Source organism: Rhinoderma darwinii, chromosome 2 (genome assembly GCF_050947455.1).
Source record: "Rhinoderma darwinii isolate aRhiDar2 chromosome 2, aRhiDar2.hap1, whole genome shotgun sequence".
Classification (NCBI taxonomy): Eukaryota; Metazoa; Chordata; class Amphibia; order Anura; family Rhinodermatidae; genus Rhinoderma; species Rhinoderma darwinii.
Window position 1 is genome coordinate 400,626,663 of NC_134688.1, and position 24,835 is coordinate 400,651,497.

The window sequence follows — 24,835 nt, forward strand, 5'->3', positions numbered from 1 at the left end:
ATCCAATCATGTGTGATACTGCCTTCTGAGCCACTGTATCTAATCCGATCATGTGTGATACTGTCTGCTGAGCCACTGTATCTAATCCTATCATGTGTGATACTGTCTGCTGAGCCACTGTATCTAATCCTATCATGTGTGGTACTGTCTGCTGAGCCACTGTATCTAATCCTATCATGTGTGGTACTGTCTGCTGAGCCACTGTATCTAATCCTATCATGTGTGATACTGTCTGCTGGGCCACTGTATCTAATCCTATCATGTGTGATACTGTCTGCTGAGCTGTGTATCTAATCCTATCATGTGTGATACTGCCTTCTGAGCCACTGTATCTAATCCTATCATGTGTGATACTGTCTGCTCAGCCACTGTATCTAATCCTATCCATAGTTTATAGGGTCGTAGTGCTATAGATATGCTATGCTGTCTCATATACACACTTTTTTTTGGGGCGGACACATATGTATTGGGGCTATTTCCCGGACATTTTAAGCCCTGAGGGTATGTTCACACGGCAGCGTCCGTTACGGCTGAAATTACTGTGCTGTTTTCAGGAGAAAACAGCACCGTAATTTCAGCCGTAATGGCATGTGGAGGCGTCTTTTGCTGCGTCCATTACGGAAGTAACTGAAGCTGGTTTTCCATGGAGTCCATGGAAAACGGCTCCATTTACGTCTGGAGAAGTGACAGGCACTTTTTTACGCGCCGCCTTTTGACAGCGACGCGTAAACAAAAATGACCGTCGGCACAGAACATCGTAAGACCCATTCAAATGAATGGGCAGATGTTTGCCGACGCTTTTGAGCCGCATTTTCGGACGTAATTCAATGCTAAAACGCCCTAATTACATCCGTAAATAGTGTGTGTGAACCCAGCCTTAGTGACGCCCCCGGCTGCTAGTGCTGCATTGTTGGGTCACTTAGGAGACCCAGCGATGCAGCTGAAAGTGGACCGTCGGCCATGAGAAGTTTGCGGGGGGGGGGGCCCAGTAAGAATTTTTGCATCGGGGCCCATGAGCCTCTAGCTACGCCCCTGGTACTAGGTTTTTGTGTGTGGGAGGGAGCATTTTCTTAAAATAACCAAAAAGAAAACACATGGAGTTCCCCCCCCACCCCATTTTTCATAACCAGCCAGATACAACATAGCAGCAGGCTAGCATTAACATGGTGGTAATGGCCACAGTTTTTGGGCTTTCCCAGCCTAATAACACCAGCCTGCGGCCACCCCAGTATCCGACCATCACTACAGATGGTCGGGTACTGGATCGTACCCTGCTCTTCCCGGTACCCCTGGTGGCGGTGGGTACCGGGGTAATAATGGGGGTTAGTGTTAGCCTTTTCGCAGGCTGACAGTGGCCATTACTAGGGCAGTAGTAACATAGTTTAAAAACACAGGGACATAAATATATTTTATTGAAATAAAAAACCTGCACACAACCCTCTTTAAACATTTTACTGAGAATTTAAATAACGCAGTCAGTGAAGTAGTCCTCGAATCTGAAGTAGTCCAACAACCGAACCTGTAAAAAAACACAAAAAAATAAATAATTAGTAACACATAAAAAAGCAAAGCAATTATTAAACTCACCTTTCTTGGGTCCTGCACTTTTTCCGTAACTTTGAGAGTTATAGGGGGCATCAACACTAAAAGTGCCTAGGGTAGCATCAACTCTAAATATGGCTCAGCTTTCACCTACACTCTCCCCCTTGCCCCCACCTAATCTCTGCCTCCTTCTATGCCCCTCTCCCCCTCCTCCCACAGAGCTCCCACAGAGCCTCTGCCACCATCCGTGTCTCCCACCACAAATAATGTTTCGAAATCCTCTTCAGTGTCCCTTTTTGGTCACAATTGTTTTACCTGCAGTAGAAGCTTCTAAGGCATCTTTCACACCAAGGTATTTATATTAGTTTACTGTATGTGGCAAGAAAGCTCCTGACGCATACGATAAATTGATCCATAGACCCCCATACACCGAACCGAGGCTAAAAAAGTTTTTTATTTTTCTGCGTGGAATAGCGTTGAACACTGCGCTATTCCATGCATATGTATGTGCTTTTTTTAACATGGGCACCTACGGAGGACGGAAAGAGACATCCGTTTTTTAAACTGTTTAATGATCTCCTGGGAGCCTTATCAGCACATACATTATATTAATAGAAATATTGTGGTATGAAAGCCGCCTAAGAGTGTCCAATGCAGATGTGAACACAGCCCAGTGCTGACAATAATAATAAGGCTGCATTATTAGATCTACCACCAATGTGGCAATAGCTAACGGTTTGCTGACTCCGCCTACTTGTGCTTGCCCCACCCACAAAATGGGGCCACGTTTAGACTTTTTTCCAGGGCTTTAAGCTTCCAATCTGCCCCTGGCTTTGTCTGCCTCCTACTCTCAAAATCCCTATTTCGATCCATGTGTCCCTTCTAAAGCCTGTGGTTCTGAATCGCTACAGTTGCTCCCAGCAGTTCTTCTGGCAACTTCGAGGTGAAGGAAATTCTGGGCTACAAGAGAGTAGAAGGAAAGACTTTCTATTTTGTGGACTGGAAGGGGTTTGGTCCTGAGGAGGGGTCTTGGGAGCCAGAAGAGTACATTAATGCCCCTACCCTCATTAAAAAAATCCTCTCACGCTCTGGACCTAAGAAGAGGGGGTGTAAAGGGGGGTACTGTAATGGCCGTGGTCGCGGACCGCAGGCTTCTCTCACTATCCGGCGGCCGCGACCACAGACCTTTGTACTCCTTTGTCAGATAAGCTTGCTCGTATTTCAGACTGCAGAAAGACAGTAGCCCCCCTGTAATAAAGACGGCCCACACTAAAATAGTATAGCTTCATGATGACAGTCAAGGTGGGGAAGGGAGATAACATAGAATAAGGAAAGCAGGAGGGACGCTTGCAGTCCAAACAGGGGGCTACTGTCTTGCAGCCGTGACAGAGAAGGGGCTGGCTGCCTGGCTCAGTTCATTAGGTAAACCACGTCCATCACATCAACGACAGACAGAGAGGGGGGCTCCCTGCATCATGAGGCTGTGTCAAAACATCACAGCTAAGGGAGAAGCTCCACTTCCAGGACCATGACAGGGCATGAAAATCTGGATATCTGTGCAGTTTTGAAAATGAAAGCATATTAGTATCTTTGTTTTACAATTGCTATACAAGTAGCCAGATTTTCTGGCATTGAACAACCCCTTTAAGCACTTTTTATCGTTATTCTAGCAGTGTATTTGAGATTGCAAATGCGTGTGCGATCCCACCAATCGCCGTCTTATAACGATGGCTAGATTAAAAGCCCAGTTACATCTGCCAGCTTTATACGGCAGGTAGAGATAAATAGGTTAAAGGGGTTTTCCCACGAGAGGCATTTATGACACATCCACAGGATATGTCATAAATGTCAGATAAATGCGGGTCCCAACTCTGGGACCCGCACCTATCTCCAGAACGGGGCCCCCTAAACCCCGTTCAGCCGCTCTGTGTTGCGGCTGAATGAGGTAAATTCTGACCATGAGAAACATGATATGGTCGTGAGTTATGTAAACAGCGCAACTCGCGGAGCTATGCTGTTTCCGTAAGTCTCATAGAACTTAATGGTAGTTATGGAAACAGCGTAGCTCACATGCTACGCTGCTTCTGTAACTGCCTTTCACTATTATTGGAGTTACGGAAACAGCATAGCTCAGCGAGTTATGCTGTTTACGTAACTCACGACCATATAACCTTTTTCATGGTCGGAAAACACCTCATTCAGCCGCAACACAGAGCGGCTGAATGGGGTTTAGGGGGCCCCGTTCTGGAGAAAGGTGCGGGTCCCAGAGGTGGGACCCGCATCTATCTGACATTTATGACATATCTGTGGATATTGCAACAAAGTAGTAGGACAACAACACACGTCTCCAAATCTTCAAAAAGGTTTTATTGTCAAAACATCTTACGGTAAACAGGCAACGTTTCGACCCATAGTGAGTGAAGGCTCTTTCTCAAAAAATACAATGGAGCGGACCTCAATAGTTGGTGGGCGTGCAACAGTTAAATTCAAAAAAGGCTGCCTGCCGGCAGAAATAAGCCCTGTTTTCCAACCATTATTAAAGAGTAAAAATAAAAAAGTCTTTATTCAATTTGCAACAAGGACAGACTACATGAAATTTAAAAGTTAATGTCCATTTCTGACAGCAATTAGCACAGTGCCAGACGTAAGAGCTCTGTCTAGAAAGGGTTAAGTACCACAACCACAGAGCGCTACATGCAGTTAGTTATTAGTTAGATTCAAAGGTGTCAATAGGACAATTATTAAAATAAAGGTAGATTGGTCATTGGCCCCGATACCCCTGAGGACGCTACATCGTAGCGAAACATGTCGGGGGGGCTTCTACCTTTATTTTAATAATTGTCCTATTGACACCTTTGAGTCTAACTAATAACTAACTGCATGTAGCGCTCTGTGGTTGTGGTACTTAACCCTTTCTAGACAGAGCTCTTACGTCTGGCACTGTGCTAATTGCTGTCAGAAATGGACATTAACTTTTAAATTTCATGTAGTCTGTCCTTGTTGCAAATTGAATAAAGACTTTTTTATTTTTACTCTTTAATAATGGTTGGAAAACAGGGCTTATTTCTGCCGGCAGGCAGCCTTTTTTGAATTTGAAGGCTCTTTCTCAAGCCTAACATCAAATCTAAAACCATCATCTTAAATAGATAGGTACATTTAATCACATGGTACATTTCAACCTATCAAAATTGTGATCAGTGTCTCCCTGGTGAATTATACATTAGTTTAATTAGCATGAATCAGCTGGTTATATAACGGTACAAACGTGTATAAAGTACAAAGTACATTCAATAAAACAGTTGATATATATACGACAATCGTTATCTTGCCAAACGAAAACGAGGAAAAGGTTGATATAAATGGTACTCGTTCTACCTGTTTATCCTTGTTTGTGGGTTCCAATGGATCAGTTTCCAATCTATTTCTATGTTTCTGTACAAGATTCCTAGGGTAACCCCTCTTCTTGAATTTATTGCACATCTGTCTCAACCTAACCTGTTTCTGTGTTGAATCTGATACTATTCTGTCAACCCGTAGTAGTTGACTCCATGGTAAAGATTCTATCATGTGTCTGGGATGATTACTACTGTACAAGAGAAGATTGTTTCTATCTGTTGGCTTAACAAATAAATCCGTTAGGAATGTTCCATCCTTCCATTGCACCAACGTATCCAAGAACTGCAGTTCATGGTCAGGGATCATAACATTAGTGTATAACATACTTGAGTGATAAGATGTGGAATTAAATGAAATATGATTTCGATACTGACCTGATTAAATGATCACGCCAATCTGTCTAGTTTGAAATGGGTGAGGCTTGATTTGCTGCATACTGTGCCTCTCTTATCCACGGATTATGGAGCATGCGCAATGAGAATCTGGGATCGGTGCTGGGAGCTGTAGTGTGGTGAACTTCTCTTCCTCGTTTTCGTTTGGTAAGATAACGATTGTCATATATATATCAACTGTTTTATTGAATGTACTTTGTATGTCGGTTTTATACACGTTTGTACTGTTATATAACCAGCTGATTGATGCCAATTAAACTAATGTATAATTCACCTAGGAGACACTGATCACAATTTTGATAGGTTGAAATGTACCATGTGATTAAATGCACCTATCTATTTAAGATGATGGTTTTAGATTTGATGTTAGGCTTGAGAAAGAGCCTTCACTCACTATGGGTCGAAACGTTGCCTGTTTACCGTAAGATGTTTTGACAATAAAACCTTTTTGAAGATTTGGAGACGTGTGCTGTTGTCCTACTACTTTGTTGGAATTTGCATTATGCCAGAGAAGGTTTGCCTGGCTTGACAGCGTGCACCGCACCAGAAACTCAGGACTTGTGCTGCTTCAAAATGTTCTATTTTTGACTCAATATCCTGTGGATATGTCATAAATGTCCTTCATGGGAAAACTCCTTTAAGGTTGGGCTGCTACTCATGGGTCAGTGCTGTGTATTTGCTCCCCAGGCTAAAGTTTGACAGACAGCCCCTGTATAGAAGTTGCAGCAACATGAGCAGCGTGGCTGAGAATCCAGCGCTGGGGTGACAGAAATCTTACCAGGAAGCTGCAGCATGTCCTTCTCACTCTGCTCCTGCTCTCTTCTCCCCTCTCCATAGACTTGTATGGGCAGTATGTATGTGTCTCCTCTCTTTGCTTCCCCTCCCTTCTCTATAGACTTCTATGGGCAGGCTGTGAAGAAACACACTCCCACTTTCTGCAATCTGTCTTCTTTGCTCTGTAACCAGGGACGGATTTTGCTTGACAACACGGGTAGACAGCAAATTACAGTAAGGGAGACAACTAGGGGGACTAATAAAAAAAGTAAAAATGAGTAAAATGAAGGTTTTTTTTATGTAAAAAATATTTTTAAAAATTAAAAGTTCAAAAAAAAACTTTTCCCATTTTCCCCCTAGAGCATAGTAAAAAAAAAACAAAAAAAAAAAACTTAATTTGTATCGCTGCGTCTGCAAAAGTCTGAACTATTACAATATATCATTATTTAATCTGCACGGAGAACGCCGTATAAAAAAAAATTGTAAACGCCAGAATCTCTATTTTTTGGTCACCTCATCTCCCACAAAAAATGAACTAAAAAGTGATCAAAATATCGCATGTAACCCAAAATTGTATCATTAAAAACTACAGCTTATCCTGCAAAAAGTAAGCCTTCATACCACTTAATAGACAGAAAAATAGAAAAGTTATGGCTCTCGGAATTTGGCAACACAAAATACATTTTATTTTTTACCCTTAGGTTTTTACTTGTAAAAGTAGTAAAATATAGAAAAAACTATATATATTTTGTATTGGCGTAATTGTATTGACCCACAGAATAAAGTTAACATGTCGTTTTAATTACACAGTGAATTCCGTAAAAACGACGCGCAAATAACAATGGAGGAATCGCTGTTTTTTTCATTTTCTACCCCACAAGTTTTTTCCCGTTTCTTAGTACATTATATGGTACAAGAAATGGTGCTACGAAAAACTAAAACTCGTCCCGCAATAATTAGGACCTCATAGGACTATATCGACGGAAAAATAAAAAAGTTATGGCTTTTGGAATGTGGGGAGGAAAAAACGAAGGGTTGCGGCGGGAAGGGGTTAAATAGATCCTGAAAATATAAATAAAAGTAAATCAAACCATTATATAATGGGGCCAGACTATAGCATACTAGAGGACAAACTAAATAGTGTAATACATTGAATAAGAAACCTGTTATAAAAAAACGGGCATGCTGTTATGAATTTACCTAATGCGGTGCATTTGTCTGCCTCTCGGCATGGAGTGCTATTATGTTCACATCTAGTTGATTCAACTACCAGACACTGAATGGTTAATTAGGCAGAATGGGGTTATTTAAACTCTATATACATTATAAGGGACCCCATTTATGAGCCAGAGTGGAGAATCGCTAACAAACAGCAGCTCTAACTCTGGGGGACCGGACCTATACATGTATTACACGGATGGCTATTCACCAGAATGGCTGCCATGTAATATTACATTTCAGCTGTTGTAAGTGAAATACCTGGCAATAACAGCTGATCATTGGGGGTTTATGGAGCCAGACACACAGCAATCACTTGTGATATCAGCTCGAAAAGGGGTTGTCCTCATGAGACAACCCCTTTAAGGGGATCTAAGTGGCATAGCAGGTTTAAATGCTTTGCGTTTGCAAAGTGGTATAATTCGCCATGCATAATAACATTAGTTGTACCTTTCTGGGTTGGGGTCTTTGTTATTTTTTATATTGTCTGGATTAGTTATTTAATTCCCAGTGTAATAAATAAATCTCATTCGCTAAAACCAACTTAAATTCCCCACAATAAAAGTAAAGCTCTGCAACGTCTGATAATGGATAAGAAGATATTTAATTGCTTTTTTGTGGAAGGACAAAACCTCAGAGAATTAATGAAGGCTAATGAGTTTTCTATTTGAATACACTGTTCATTATAGCGAACCATCTCTGATAGCTATTAAAGAGTTTATACTGGAAATATAAGTATGTCTCATTGGATGGAAGGTTACAAAAGTTCTGTTATCTCTCACCTTACATCAATCAGTGACTATGTACTCATGTCTTTTTTATACTAAGGCCAGTTCACACATTGTGTAAATACTGTGGATTTTCCGCAACGGAATTTGTTGTGGAAATTCTGCAGCAAATACAGTAGAAGTAGGCTGGGTTCACACGTGGCGGAATTTCACTTAAATTCCGCTGCGGACACTCCGCAGCGTTAATCCGCAGCGGAGCCGTTTGTCCATTGACTTACACTTTAATTTAGCAGTGTTCGTTTAGACGAGGCGTAAAATTACGCTGCGGAGCATAGGCTGCGGAGCGGAATTTGGTGTCCGCAGCATGCTCTGTCTGTTGCGGAGCAGTGGCGGACTCATGGCGGAATTTCTCCATTGACTTCAATGGAGATTCTAATTTCCGCAATGAAGTCCGCAGCTGTCATGCACATGTTATGTGTGCTGCGGATCCGTCTTGCTTTTTTAACTTGACATTTCTTCATTCTGGCTGGACCTATGTATTTCTAGGTCTACAGCCAGACTGAGGAAGTCAATGGGGCTCCCGTAATGACGGGAGCGTTGCTAGGAGACGTCTGTAAATAGTCACTGTCCAGGGTGCTGAAAGAGTTAAGCGATCGGCAGTAACTGTTTCTGCACCCGGGACAGTGACTACCGATCCCAATATACATGTATCTGTAAAAAAAAATGAAGTTCATACTTACCGAGAACTCCCTGCTTCTGTCTCCAGTCCGGCCTCCCAGGATGACGTTTCAGTCTAAGTGACGGCTGCAGCCAATCACAGGCTAATAACAGGCTGCAGCGGTCACATGGACTGCCGCATCATCCAGGGAGATCGGGCTGGATGCCGAAGGAGGGACGCGTCACCAAGACAACGGGCGGTAAGTATGAATTTCTTTGACTTTCACAAGGGAAAGTGCTGTCCCTTCTCTCTATCCTGCACTGATAGGGAGAAGGGAAGTACTTTTACCGCAGTCCGCAGCAGCTAGTCCGCATCAATTTACTGCACATTTTGTGCAGATCCGCAGCAGAATCTGCAACGCAGATTCTGTGCGGCATTGATGCGGACAGTTGCGGAGGAAATCCGCCACGTGTGGTCATGCCCGTAGAGTTAATGCGATAGATCAAAAAATGGTCAGAAATTTACCTGCTGTGCGGAATTTTATTCTGCAGTATGTCAATTGTATTTGCGTAAACGCTCCTTATTTGTTGCGGATTTTCCCCATTAAAGGCAAAAGCTGCAACAAATAGCAGTTGTTGCGTTTTTTGCGGCAGATTCACAGCGATTCCGCTGCAGAAAAAGCAACTCTGATAAAAAAAAAAAGGTTTTCATTATATTTCTTGTATGGGCCATTCATATATTTATATAAGTTAATCATATCCCCCTTAGTCGTCTCCTTTCAAGGTTAAATGGGTTTAATTCTTTTAATCTTTCCTCATAACTTAGATTCCCCATGCTCCTTATTAGCTTCGTTGCTATTGTTTGTATTTTTTCCAACTCCAGGGCCTCTTTTCTATGAACTGGAGCCCAGAACTGGACTGCATATTCTATGAGGCCTCACTAATGCTTTGTAAAGTGGTAATATTACATCCCTGTCCCGCGAGTCCATACCTCTTTTAACTGGTTGCCGACACATGACGTCCTGGGCGTCGAGCACTTCGCACATTAGGACGAGTATACTCGTCCTGTGTGACAGCCGTCTGTGCGCGCGATCGAGAGCGGGGCAACAGCTGCAATACACAGCCACTGCCCCGCTCTGACAGCGGAGAGGAGAGAAACATCTTCTCTCTGCCGTTAACCCTTTGAACGCTGATTGCGGCGTTCAAAGAGGGGGGACTGCACGTTGATCGCGTCACAGAAAATAACTGTGACGCGATCAAAGCCCACAACTCGTATGGTCAGACAGCCCAGGGTCCATTCAAGGACCCCAGGGCTGTCTGAAAATATTTCCTGTTGTTAGGGCATACTGAGGTATGTCCTAACAACTGCCTGTGTACAATCAGTACACAGGCTGATGTACTGGCATACAGATCTATGCCAGTACATTGCAGTTACAAAATAAAAATCAAAATGATAAATCCCTTTATGGGATTAAAAAAAAAAGTTAAATGAATGTAAAAAATTTTTTATGATAAATAAATAAATGAAAAGTAAAAAAAATAAACTTTTTAAAATATAAGTCCAAAACATGAAATAATATAGACATATTTGGTATCGCCACGACCGTAACAACCTGTACAACAAATGTATAACATTATTTATGATGATCGGTGTATGGTGTAAAAAAAATAAATATTAAAACTGCAGCGAAACTGCTTTTTTTCTGCATTTTCGCCGAAATAAAAATTTATAGAAATTAAACGATAATGTATTTGTACCAAAAAATGGTACCTACATAAAGTACAACTCGTCCCGCAAAAAACAAAGTCTCATACAACTACGTCGCACAAAAAATAAAAGAGTTATGAGCGTCGGGATGCAAAGAGGGAAATCTAAAAACATTGCTCTGTCCTCAAGGCTAAAATTGGCCGTGTCCTTAAAGGAACAGTGTCATCACAATTTTTTTTTTAATATGTTAAAGATGTTAGTGCTTTATTAAAAACGTTTATATTTATTTGTGTGTTTGTGTTTTACTTTTTCTTATTTTTACACTTTTTCTTCCCTATGGGGGCTGCCATTTTTTGTTCCATTTCTGTATGTGTCGATTAACGACACATACAGACATGGAATACGGCAGCCACAGTCCCATAGGGACTGCGAACGGGTCCTGTCCCATCCACTTCTGTGTACGCCGTCTGTGTGGGAACTGCGCATGCGCCGCTCCCACACAGTCCAATTTGAAATGCGCGCCGTCCGGCGCCATTTTCCTGTGGACCGGAAGTCGCGGCCGGACAGTAAGATTACTACTTCCGGTCGCGGCTTCCGGACTTGTGCACTTGGACCAGCGGCAGCAGACGGAGCGGACGGGCCGGAGGGAGCCGCGGCGGCAAGAGCAGGTAAGAGATTTCTATGTATGTTCGTGTTTGTGTACGTTTACTACTGTATGTAAACCTACTACACTGTGTGTTAGCTCAAAAAATGGCGACACACAGTGTAGGAGGTTAGACCGTTCAAACCCCTCGTTTATCCCGGCACTAGCCAGGATAAAGGAGGGGGGGGATGCTGAGAGCTCACTAGAGCGAGGGCTTTTTACCCAATTTTGCAATGCTGCAATTTTGGGAATAGCTCCATCTAGTGACCAGCAATGGGAAATATTATAATTTAGAATCTAATTTATAATATTTCCTGACTCGTGAAAAAAAAAAAAAAAAATGGAACAATGTTTAATCACCTACACACTAAATGTTTAATTAAAAAAAAAAAAACATGTTTTTCTGGCAACACATTCCCTTTAAAGAGGCTCTGTCACCAGATTATAAGTGCCCTATCTCCTATATAATCTGATCGGCGCTGGAATGTAGATAACAGCAGTGGTTTTTATTTTGAAAAACGATAATTTTTTAGCAAGTTATGAGCAATTTTAGATTTCGTTTTTTAATGCCCTCCTGGGCGTGTTTTTACTTTTGACCAAGTGGGTGTTGTAAAAAGTGTATGAGGCTGACCAATCAGTGACCAATCAGTGACCAATCAGTGACATACACTTCTCATTGTTCCAGCCCAGCTTCTTTCACTGCACAATCTCACTGTGCTGTGGATCATGCTGGGCTGGAACAATGAGAAGTGTATGTCACTGATTGGTCACTGATGGACCGGAAGCCGCGGCCGGACAGTAAGATGACTACTTCCGGTCGCGGCTTCCGTCCATATGTTCCGAAGCAAGGACTAGGAGTGGTGGCAGCGGCAGGAGCAGGTATGTCATGTTTGTGTATATTCGTGTTATAAGCACTGTATCTAATCCTCCTACACTGTGCATTCGCTCAAAAAATGGCGGCACACAGTGTTGGAGGTTTGAACATTCGACCCCCTCCTTTCTCCTGCCACTAGCCAGGATAAAGGAGGGGGCATTGTTTGAGCACACTAGAGCGAGTGTGTCTTCTCCAATTTTGCAGCATAAAGCAATGAGGTTCCTTTACCACATGCCAATGCTGCAATTTTGGGAATGGCTCCCTCTAGTGACCAGCACATGGAAATGTTATAAATTCAAATCTAATTTATAATATTTCCTGACTTGTGAAAAAATGTTACATTTTATAACAATGTGTAATCATTTATATACTAACTAAACAAAAAAAAAATTTCTAGCGACACATTCCCTTTAATCCATCTGGCAATAGATACTGTAGAAGCCTTACTACCTATACGAGGTTCCTGAAACTGTAGGAGAAGATTTTTATCTTTCCTCCAAGGAGAAGTAACCTCTACATATCTCAGAAGACATCTCCTGACATCCAGTCAGTGGAATCTTTCTTCCTGAATGTTAATTTATAACATTTCCATGTGCTGGACACTAGACCGAGCAGTTCCCAAAATTGCAGCATGGTCACTGTGGTAAAGCAACCTCATTGATTTATGCTGCAAATTGGCGGTGGACACGCTCTCCTCTAGTGTCCTCACACAATCCCCCCTCCCTTCTTCTGGCTAGTGCCAGGAGAAGGAGGGGTTTGAATCTTCAAACCTCCTACACTGTGTGCCGCCATTTTCTGAGTGACTGCACAGTGTAGGAGGATTAGATACAGGACTCAGCAGACAGTATCACACGAACATAATGCACACATCACCTACACGAACATAAATTACCTGCCGCCTCCGCTGGTCTACGCTCCTATTCCTTGCGCCTGAACATATGGCCGGAAGTCGTCATCTTACTGTCCGGCAGCAGCTTCTGGTCCACATGAAAATGGCTCCTAAATTGTGAAAAAATTCAAAAAATTAAAACAATGTGTAATCACTCAAATAGTAAAGTTCTAGCGACACATTCCCCTTAAATCTGACACGGATCTAGATGTTTCCTTGACATCCTCTAACCCCATTGTTGTCCTAACTGGTTTTAGCAAACGTTCGGTATCTTCTGCCTGGAAGGAGGTACTACCAGACTGTTCTTTTATAGATGAGTTTGATTCAGAGGCTACTTCGCCCACATCTGAAGCTGAGCATGAGTCATCAGCACTAAACGGAGAAGTAGGTGCACCCGAGGCACTAGCCTGAGAACTCTTATTCTTAAAGAGACTCTGTCACCACATTATGAGGGGCCTATCTCTTACATAAGGAGATTGGCGCTATAATGTAGGTAACTGCAGTGCTTTTTATTTAGAAAAACGATCTATTTTTACCACATTAAGAGCGATTTTAGCTTTATGCTAATTAGTTTCTTAATGCCCAAGTGGGCGTGTTTTTACTTTAGACCAAGTGGGCGTTGTACAGAGGAGTGTATGACGCTGACCAATCAGCGTCATGCACTTCTCTCCATTCATTTACACTGCAGATAGTGATATAGCTATATCGCTATGTGCAGCCACATAAACACACTATAACGTTACTGCAGTGTCCTGACAATGAATATACATTACCGCCAGCCAGGACGTGATGTGTATTCAGAATCCTGACAATTCTGAATCTTTCTATGAGATTTCCGGCAAGGCAAATGTAATCTCGCGAGATTACGCTGTAAACTGTCACTTAAAACGAGATTACGTTTGCCTTGCTGAAAATCTCACAGAAAAGATTCAGAAGTGTCAGGATTCTGAATAAACATCACGTCCAGGCTGGTAGTGATGTATATTCATTGTCGAGACACTGCAGTAACGTTAGTCTTTGTGTATGTGGCTGCACATAGCGATATAGCTATATCGCTAGTGCAGTGTAAATGAATGGAGAGAAGTGTATGACGCTGATTGGTCAGCGTCATACACTCCTCTGTACAACGCCCACTTAGTCTAAAGTAAAAATACGCCCACTTGGGCATTAAGAAACTAATTAGCATAAAGCTAAAAATCACTCATAAAGTGGTAAAGATAGATCATTTTTCTAAATAAAAAGCATTACTGTCACCTACATTATAGCACCGATCTCCTTATGTAAGAGATAGAGCACTTATGTGGTGACAGAGTCTATTTAAAAGCTTCCAATGAGGAAGCCACTTCATCCTTCACAATTTGTTTGATACTGTCTAACAAAGAAGGTGCCTGCTCAGCAATGACCCTATCCAGGCAGACTTGACAAGGGGGTTTAGCGTAAAAAGATGATAAAGACTTTTTACAGATTCCACAAGTCCTGGCTTTTCTAGAGCTGGAGTTGGACTTTTGACCACATTAGTAGTCTATAAATACAAAAGGCATAGAGAAAAACCATTAAGATAATGGAAAAGGCATCTTAGGAAATGTTCAGTGGATCCCATCATCCCACAGGACAAATACCGGACTCGGAGGCCTGGGGGCTTCTGGTGGGTCAGCGCTTCTTGAATGGAGATCACCAGTATCAAGCATGGTGATTCACCACTGTGATGTCTCTGGTTTTACAGTTCACAGTAATTATAGGCTGATACCCTAGTTTTTGCAGAGGACCTGCAGGAGCTGGCTGCATCCCTGCTGCCTATTTATATAGCGCCAAGCAGTGCCGTTATTCCTCCAACACTGAGAATCCTACCTGCCCACAGTGTGTTAAGCACGCCTCCTTCCAAGAGCGGAAGAGTCGCCGGACAAGAATGCTGCCCGACCTAGCCGCAGCAGACATGAACAGACAGGAGGCAGCACATAGGGAAACACACTAGGTAAATAGGCTGCGTTTTACAACGACTTATACCATACCAGGAAAGGAAGGCAAATTCATTCCAGCTTCCAGTCCTCAGCCCCGGGTGTGAATTTTTTTTACAAAAATTAGATGCATATCTCCAATGGGAGCAGAAGCTCCCCAGGACAACCTATCCGGCGGACAGGAAACCTGAAACTGATGTTTGGCGGTGTGTGGGGTTGGGGTGTTAACCTTTTTATCTCCTGAGGTTTCTTGTCCTGGGATGGGCGGTCTCCTCACATGGGTGCTGTCATAAGCGATAGAAAAACTATTTGTGAAAAGAAAAAATTGTTTTGTGTCGCCACATTCTAAAAGCCGTAACTTTTTTATTTTTCCGTCGATTGAGCAGTGTGTGAGCTTATTTTTTGTGGGGCGAGCTGTAGTTTTTATTGGTACTATGTTGAAGTACATTCGACTTTTTGATCACTTTTTATTCCATTTTTTTGGGGAGCTAAGGTGACCAAAAAACTGCAATTTGGGAGTTTTAATGAAATTATTTATTACAGCGTTCACTGAGTGGGTTAAATAACGTTATAATGTAATAGGTCAGACTGTTACGAATGCGGTGACACCAGTTAGGTTAACTTTTATTTTTTCTAACCTTACTTAAGGGAAAAATGGGAAAGGTTTTTTTTTTTTACTTTCACTACTGACTTTATTAAACTTTTTTTTTTTTTTACACTTTTTATTAGTCCCCCTAGGGGACTTGATGCCGTGATTGTCAGATAAGCAGGAAAATTTGGAGTGGTGCAGTATATTCAGACGTAGTGGCCATGTCAGTTTTTTTTGGCGCAACTACCAAGTTTTGCTGAAATTTTGCTGTGTTTTGTCGATTTTGTGGTAGTCTCTGCAATAAATTGTGACATGACCATTACAGCGCTAATGAGGTTACTGTACAGGATGTGAAATGTTGTGGATAATCATTATTACTGTACATAACGGCTTGAGGCCGCAGACGTTGCAATCTTACTGGTCATACATTGTGAGGGAAATCACTAGAGGGGTTGTCTTTCGGGAGTCATGTTTATGTCCTTGCTGATACTCACATGCCTGCAAACTATATTCATGCTTTATTTTAGATAGATTGTGGCTGATCCTTTCAGTCATGTAATCTGATTGAAAATTAGAAACAAGATGAAAAGCAGCATTGAAAGAAAGGACAAGGAGCTTCTGAAGTAAAGCCAGTTTCACACAAGTGTAATATTGGCGCATTTATGCAGGGTCCTATTTGGAGTTGCTGCTGCCCGAGGCACTTTTAGTGCTGACGCTCCGCTAACACAAATTTTCCGCCGCAAAAATCGCAACATGTGTTGTTTGTGGCGGGTTTTACCTCCCCAATGAATTCAATGGGGAAAACCTGCAACAGAAATCCATCGATCCAGCAGCATAAATTGACATTAAAGTTTTTTCGATGGGTTTTTTGTTTTTTATGCAATGTGTGGATGAGATTTGTTCAAATCTCATCCACTTTGCTGCTATTGTATTAGGCCTCATGCACAGGGCCGTGCTCATAATCACGGCCCGCAATTGCTGGCACGGCTGGCCGCCCGCATTTGCGGGTCGTGCTCCCATTCTAAGGTGGAAAATAGAAGTGAATGGTCCATAATTGTGGTCCGCACTTACAGACGATTTTTACGGTCGTATGCATGGGACCTTACACTGCAGATTTTTCGCAATTAAATCCGTTGCGGAAAATCTGCAGTGTTTATGCTATGTGTGTACTTACCCTAAAAGAAATGCTCAGTGTTACCTCATTAACATCCCCCCCCCCCCCACATGAACCAAGGGCCCATTTCCGCTATTATTGATCAGGTCACAGTTTATTATCTTTTAGAAAATAAAAAAAAACGCCTGCAACTGGAGCAAATTATGCCCCGCTGGTTACATCAGTACATTGTCCTACTTTTAAAAGTAGGCCAGTGAACTGAGGTAACCATGGATCATGTAATGTAAACTAACCAATATCAGCTTAGAGCTTAGTTTACTGTCAAGGCCCAGGAAGGAAGTATATTACTTGTGTTGCTTTTTTACTTATTAGGGTATGTTCACACGCTTCACCAAAAACGTCTGAAAATACGGAGCTGTTTTCCCTTGAAAACAGCTCCTGATTTTCAGACGTTTTTTAAGCCACTCACGTTTTTTACGGCCGTTTTTTGAGCTGTTTTCAATAGTGTCTATGAAAATCGGCTCCAAAAACTTTTTTCTGTTTTGGTGTTTTTTACTGCCTTAGAAAATTGCAATAGAAGTAGCTACATCGACTCACCTGCTGCAGAATCAAATGTAGCCTCTGGTGCCGATGTGTCCTCGCTCGTCCGACACGATGCAGGACCTGGGGCAGGAAGTGACGTCACAGCGTGATCTCTCGAGAACACGCTGTGTGTCTGCACTGCCAGAAGCTGGGTGTTAACGAAGAGAAGTGGATGATGCTGATTCGTCAGCATCATACACTTCTATTCACAACGCCCAGCTAGTAAAAGAAATAAAAACGCCCCGATGTGCATACACAATACACGCCCACTTGTACTTTAACTTTAAACACGCCCAGTTGTACTTTAGAAAGCCTCATTTGCATAAATATAAAAATGGTCATAACTTGGCCAAAAATGCTCGTTTTTAAAAAAACAAAACGTTACTCTTATCTACATTGCAGCGCCTATCTGCTGCAATAGGAGATAGGGGTTGCAAAATCTGGTGACAGAGCCTCTTTAATACTTAAGTCATTTAAAAAGTCAAAATCTCTTACCACTGTGTATTTTAATGAGCTAAAAGTCAAGTTAAAGAGGCTCTGTCACCACATTATAAGTGCCCTATCTCCTACATAATGTGGTCGGCGCTGTAATGTAGATTACAGTAGTGTTTTTTATTTAGAAAAACAATACATTTTCACCAAGTTATGACCTGTTTTAGCTTTATGCTAATGACTTTCTTAATGCCCAGTGTTTTTACTTTTGACCAAGTGGGCGTTGTAAAGAGAAGTCTATGACGCTGACCAATCAGCGACCAATCAGCATCATACATTTTATCCATTCATGTAATCAGCACAGCGTGTGCTGTCCTTTACACCCACATTAACGTTACCGAAGAGTCTTGAGGACAGGATGCGATGTCTATTAAACCCTTCCCGACATTTGTCGTGAGTATACGACATGGAAAGCCAGTGCTTCCCGCAAAAAGGGTATACTTACGACAAATGCATGGCACTGGCTCAGAAGCTGAGTCGGTGCCATCATCCCCGGATGTCAGCTGTATCTGACAGCTGACATCCTGCTGTAACGGCGGGGACCGATGTTAGCTTCGATCCCCGCCATTAACCCCTTAAATGCAGCCGTCAAAAGCGATGGCTACATTTAAGGTGTTTGCAGCTCATCGACACCCCAGCAATGAAATCGCCGGGGTGTCGGTGGCTGCAATGGCAACTGGAGGCCTAATACTGGCCTCCCGGTGTGCCTGGCACGGAAAACTTCCAGTCCCCGCCCAGAGGCGGGGCCTGCAAGGCTTCCGTAGCCGCCGGCAAGATGGCGCCGGCTATGGAGATGAGCCGGCGTCATCAGCGGTGGATATCAGCTGTATGTTACAGCTGACATTCACCTGTAACGGCAGGAACCGGAGCTAGCTCCGATCCATGCCATTAATCCCTCAGATGCAGCGATTGGATGCAATCGCTGCATCTTTGTGGTTGCTAGCAGATCGGCAGCTGTGCCCTGCAATTGCACGATTGCTGACTGCTATTATGACACCAGGAGACCTAACAATGGCCTTCTGTTTGCTATTACGGAAGCCGATTAGGCCCCGCTCGGAGGCGAAGCCTAACCGGATGGATTGCTGTCAGTGAATGATTGACAGATCTAATACATTGCACTATCTACGTAGGTAGTGCAATGTATTAGAAAAAAAATCTGACAGTTGGACCTTCAAGTCCCCTAGTGGGACTAAAGTAAAGTGTAAAAAAATGTGAAAAAAAGTTGTCAAAAATATAATAAACATTTTAAGTAATAAAATAAAACACAATCGCACTTTTTCCCTTATCAAGTCCTTTATTATTGAAAAAAATAAACAAACCATACATATTTGGTATCGCCGCGACCGTAACGGCCTAAACTATAAAAATATTATGTTATTTATTCCACGCGGTGAATGGCGTAAAAAAAAACATAAAAAATAATGCCAGAATTTCTGTTTTTTGGTCACTTTGTCATACAAAAATTTAAATAAAAACTGATCAAAATGTCGCATGTATCCAAAAATGGTGCCTATAAAAACTATAGCTCATCTCGCAAAAAAAAAGCTCTCATACAGCTCCGTCGACAAAAAAATTAAAAAGTTATGGCTTTCACAACTTGGCGACAAGAGAAAATACATTCTTTTTACAAAAGTAATTTTATTGTGCAAAAAGTTGTAAAACATAAAAAAGTGCTATAAATTAGGTATTGCCGGAATCGTACGGACCCGCAGAATAAAGTTAACATGTAATTTATAACGCGTGGTGAACGCTGTATAAAAAACCCCTAAAAAAAACATGCCAGAATTGCGTTTTTTTTGGTCACCTTGCCTCTAAAAAATAGGCTAAAAAGTGATCAAAAAGTCGCATGTACCCCAAAATGGTACCAATAATAACTATAGCTCGTCCCGCAAAAAAACAGCCCTCATACCACTACGTCTATGAAAAAATAAAATTAGTTAAGGCTTCCATAAGTCAGGAAATAAAAAATATGCAGTTGTGCAGATGAGAGGGGAACATTTAGTCTGTTTCAAGAGGCGATTTATCGGGGCCCTAAAATTAGGGAACCAGGAAGGGGGGGCCCAAACATCTGCTAGAAGCGAGGGTGTCCGTATTATACCAGGACAACACTTCCTAGCAAAATTCCCCAAACTGCAAAGGTGCGGAGTGTGGACCAAAAGGGGGATAAGTAAAGACACCGTTTATCAGTGCGACACCGGCCTGTGCAGAAAGGATTCTTCACAGCGTAACACACATCTATGGATCATTTTATTGTTTACCCCATTATAATACCCCCTGACTATGCCCCTGATGTACTCTGCCCAGCTTACATATGCCCCACATTATAAACTGAAACACCAGTAAAACTCCAAACAAAACTACCACCAAGCAAAATCCACGCTCCAAAAGCCAAATGGCGCTCCCACCTATCTGAGCCCTACAGTGTGCCCAAACAGCAGTTTCTTCCACATATATGGCACCGCCATACCCGGGAGAACCCTTTTAACAATTTTTGGGGTGTGTGTCTCCAGTGGCATAAGCTGGGCACAACATACTTGCCACTGAATTGGCAAATCTGGGGGAAAATGTTAATTTTTACTTTGCACCATACGCAGCGCATTTATTTATGGAAAAGACCTGTGGGGTGAAAATGCTCACTACACCCCTTAATAAATGCCTTGAGGGGTGTAGTTTCTAAAATGAGGTCACTTCTGGGGGGTTTCTTTTATTATTTCCCATCTGAGCCTCTGCAATTGTGAACCAATTCTGTGTAAATCGCCAAATTAGGCCTCAATTTCGCATGGTACTCTTTCACTCCTGAGCCCTGTCAAATGTCCAGGCAAAAGATTAGGGCCCCATGTAGGGTGATTCTAAAACCGGGAAACACAGCATAATAATTAGAGAGCTGTCTTGTTATGGTGGCACAAGCTGGGCACCACATAGTGGCATATCTATTGAAAAATCCAATTTTTACTCTGAAATTTCGAGTGCACACTAATTTATGCAAAACACCTGTGGGGTTAACATGCTCACTACACCCCTAGGTGAATACCTTGAGGGGTGTAGTTTCCAAAATGGTGATCACTTTTGGGGGGTTTCCACTGTTTTGGTTCCACAGGGGTTTTGCAAATGCTACATAGCGACCAGAAACAAATCCAGCAAAATCTGTAGTCCGAAAGCCAAATGGCACTCCTTCCCTTCTGAGCCCTGCTGTGTGGCCAAAAATTAGTTTAGAACCACATATGGGGTATTGCCATACTCGGGAGAAATTGCTTAACAAATGTTGGGGTTCTTTTTTTGCTTTATTTTTTGAGAAAATGAAAAATTTTGCACTAAAGCTACGTCTTATTGGAAAAAAAATGTAATTTTTATTTCCACTTCCCAATTCAAATAAAATCTATGAAACAGCTGTGGGGTCAAAATGCTCACTACACCCCTAGATTAATTCCTCAAGGGGTGTAGTATCACAAATGGAGTTCCTTTTGGGTAGTTTCCACTGTACTGGTACCTTAGGGGCTTTGCAAAAGCGACATGGTGTCAAGAAACCAATCCAGCAAAATCTGTGCTCCAAAAAGCCAAATGGCGCTCCTTCTCTTCTGAGCCCTGCCGTGTGCCCAAACAGCAGTTTATGACCACATATGGGGTATTGACGTACTCGGAAGAAGTTGCTTTACAAATGTTGGGGTTCTTTTTTTCCTTTATTTGTTGAGAAAATGAAACATTTTGAGCTAAAGCTACATCTTATTAAAGAAAAAGGATTGTTTTTATTTTCACTGCCCAATTCTAATAAATTCTATGAAACACCTGTGGGGTCAAAATGATCACTACACCCGTAGATGAATTCTTCACGGGGTGTAGTTTACAAAATGGGGTCACTTTTTGGGCGTTTTCATTGTTTTGTCCCCTCAGGGACTCTGCAAATGTGACATGGCCTCCGCAAACCATTCCTGCTAAATTTGAGCTCCAAAAGCCAAATGGCGCTCTTTCCCTTCTCAGCCCTGCCGTGTGCCCAAACAGCCGTTTATTACCACATGTGGGGTATTATTTTACTTGGGAGAAATTGCTTTACAAATGTTGTGGTGCATTTTCTCCTTTAGTCCTTTTGGAAATTAAAAAAAATTAGCTAAACCTACATTTTATTTGAAAGAATGTAGATTTTAATTTTCATGGCCTACTTCCAAAAATGTCTGCAAAAAACTGTCTAGTCAGAATGCTTACTATACCCCTAAATAAATTCCTTGAGGGGTGTAGTTTCCCAAATGGGGTCACTTTTGGGGGGTTTCCACTGTTTTGGTACCACAAGAGCTCTTCAAAGCTGACATGATGCCTAAAATATATTCTAATAGAAAGGAGTTTCAAAAATCCACTAGGTGCTCCTTTACTTCTGAGGCCTGCGTTTCAGTCAAAAGCAAACTAGAGCCACATGTGGGATATTTCCTAAAACTGCAGAACCTGGGCAATAAATATTAAGTTGCGTTTCTCAGGTAAAACTTTGTGTTACAAAAAAAATGGATTAAAAATTAAAAATGAAATTTGTAAATTTCACCTCGTTTGGTTTAAATCCTGTGAAATGTCTAATGTCTAACTTTCTAAATGCTGTTTTGAATACTTTGAGGGGTGGAGTTTTTAAAATGGGGTGACTTTTTGGAGGTTTCTAATATATAAGGCCCTAAAAGCCTCTTCACAACTGAACTGGCCCCTGTAAAAATAGCCTTTTCAAATGTTCTTGAAAATGTGAGAAATTGCTGCTAAAGTTCTAAGCCTTGTAACATCCTAAAAAAATAAAAGAATGTTCAAAAAACGATGCCAATCTAAAGTAGACATGTGGGGGATCTTAATTAGCGACTATTGTGTGGTATAACTTCCTGTTTTACAAGCAGATACATTTAAATTTAGAAAAATGCAAATTTTTGCAATTTTCCGCAAAATTTTGGTGTTTTTCATATTTAAACACTGAATGTATCGAGCAAATTTTGCCAGTAACATAAAGTCCAATGTGTCACGAGAAAACAATGTCAGAATCGCTTGGATTGGTGAAAGCATTATTACCACATAAAGTGAAACATGTCAGCTTTGAAAAATTAGGCTCTGTCAGGAAGGTCAAAAGAGGCTAAAGAGGGAAGGGGTTAAACACTCCCGACGCTTCGGTAACGTTAATGTGTGTCACTTACTCGAGATTACGCTTGCTGTCATTTACAGCGTGATCGAGATACTATATATAGTAGATTAGCAGTGTTTGGATGTTTAAGAGCAGCTGTCCCAGACAAAGAAAAGGAGGTATGGTTCTGTTCAGACTGCAGTATCGGTGAGCCATGACAGGTATCACAAATTTATTTTAAAACACTGCAGTCAAAAACACTGGAACCCCAACGCTACCCAGAATAACAGAGTGGCTGGGGTATTTATGACACCAACTGTGGCTGGCACTTTTGGGGACATCTGAAGCTGGCACAATGGGATTGGCTGCAACGGTCACGTCTCAACATGACACGGCATCGCTGGAGGCCAGAAAACAGAGACTGGCGGGGAAACCATGCAAGAATCGGGGAAAGGTGAGTACATACTCTTTTTTTAAAAACAATTATCCGCACTGCGGATACGCACCAAAATATGTAACACTGGGATGTGACTGCAGTTTTCTTACTGGAAAAATCCACAAGAAATCTGTGCTCATACCGCGCCAGAAATTGACAAGATACAAACCGCGCCAATGGTCTGCAGCATGTGATTGAAATGTGTTACAATTTTCTCCACATGGCTGGCAATGTAATCCACCGAATTTCTGCTACTGTGAATTCACTGCAGGGAACTTTTGGGTATATAAAATACTCCCAGCAGTGTACATATATTGTGAAAAGAAAAGTCCGGGACTCAAACTAGTTATTAAATCACCTAAGAAGTAATTCCATTACAGGGGAATCTATTGTTTATCCGGCATTTAACAGTCTACCCCCAATTTCCCTTATTTATGCAGTACAAAACCGCACACATGTTACTTCCGCCAGTAGTAGAAATGTCCGCGCAATACTTCTGCTGGCATCGTGCCAACTAATGACGGCTAATCACTGAAGAGCTTTAGCGGGTCCCTCTACCGGAAGTGACCGGTGGGAAACATGCACCAAGGGCGCAAAGTTCCCGTGATGGTAAAGTTCCGCCGTGATCTGATCGCTGCATGGCTGGGTACCTGTCGCAATGATCCCGATCCCGCTGGTCGTTGTGGTGCTTGGAGGATGGTGTGCTATTTACCTGGCAGACACGTTTCTGACGGTAAGAAGACACGAGGCTTCCATTGCCCTGCATGAAGGGGTTGCTGTCACGTGGTTAATAATATTCACATCAACCATTAGTATTGCTATAATATGGGCTTATAATAACTGACCACTGGACGGCTGTACCGGTTGTGTTCCCTGTGCAGCTTACTCATTGGTCAGAGGGATGTCATTGTCATAAACATGACACATTCGGCTGTCCATAGATATTAGATCTGCTATGTCTATGGCAGCAACGATGCTGAAGTTGGTTTCTTTTCACCAGTTTCTTATCCGCGTTTTCAGTATTTTTGTTTTATTATGAACATATTAAAGGGAAAACTTATATTAATAATAAAATACGTTGCACTGAGCTGCCAGAGGTGAAAACACTTTAAAATGGCCTTAGAACAGAAAGAGCTGGCACAAAGATGGGCATCAAAGTGGGCAATACAAAGTGTTATAGTGCTAAATTAATTTGGGCCACTGTTCTCACACTGCCAACATACAAAGAGGAACGCCCGCATCAAAATCAGTAGAGTTCAGCCTGGCCCGGACATGTTCTGGGCATGAAAGCTGGCATCAAATTGGGTAGAAGGATACATTTTCCAGATTTGAATGAGTAACTGTTGTTTTTAAAGGGTTAAATGACTTTGGGACACTAATCTCAAACTGCTAACATACAAAGAGGAATGCCCCGCATCAAAATTAGTAGAGTTCAGCCTGGCCCGAACAAGTTCTGGGCATGAAAGCCGGCATCAAAGTGGGTAGACAGACTCTTTTTTTCTTTTTTCTGATTTGAATAAGTAACTGGTGTTTTTGATGGGCTAATTGAGTTTGGGCCACTGATCTGACACTGCCAACATACAGAGAGAAATGCCGCACTTCAAAATCTGTCGAGATCAGCCTGGCCCGAACATGTTCTGGGCATGAAAGCTGGCATCAAAGTGGTCAAATTTAAAATTTTTACAGATTTGAATAAGTGGTATTATTAAAGGGTTAAATGACTTTGGGCCACTGATCTGGCACTGCCAACATACAGAGGGGGATGCCCC

The 24,835-nt window shown here is 42.1% G+C and overlaps 1 protein-coding gene and 1 long non-coding RNA gene across 2 annotated transcripts in view; one reads left to right on the top strand and one right to left on the bottom strand.

Moving 5' to 3' along the window:
- Nucleotides 1-1,437: 1,437 nt before the first annotated feature.
- Nucleotides 1,438-23,865, bottom strand: LOC142743355 (uncharacterized). Its single transcript, XR_012881549.1, has 3 exons — nucleotides 23,779-23,865; nucleotides 12,825-12,931; nucleotides 1,438-1,519 (listed from the first exon to the last, which is right to left on the bottom strand). It is a non-coding gene; the product is annotated as an uncharacterized LOC142743355 (long non-coding RNA).
- MBTPS2 (membrane bound transcription factor peptidase, site 2) overlaps nucleotides 23,647-24,835 on the top strand; it is a 55,170-nt gene continuing 53,981 nt past the window's right edge. The window contains exon 1 of the mRNA XM_075854046.1: nucleotides 23,647-23,799. Within this exon, the coding sequence (XP_075710161.1) occupies nucleotides 23,725-23,799 (75 nt within the window). The 5' untranslated portion in view covers nucleotides 23,647-23,724. The remainder of the gene's footprint in view (nucleotides 23,800-24,835) is intronic.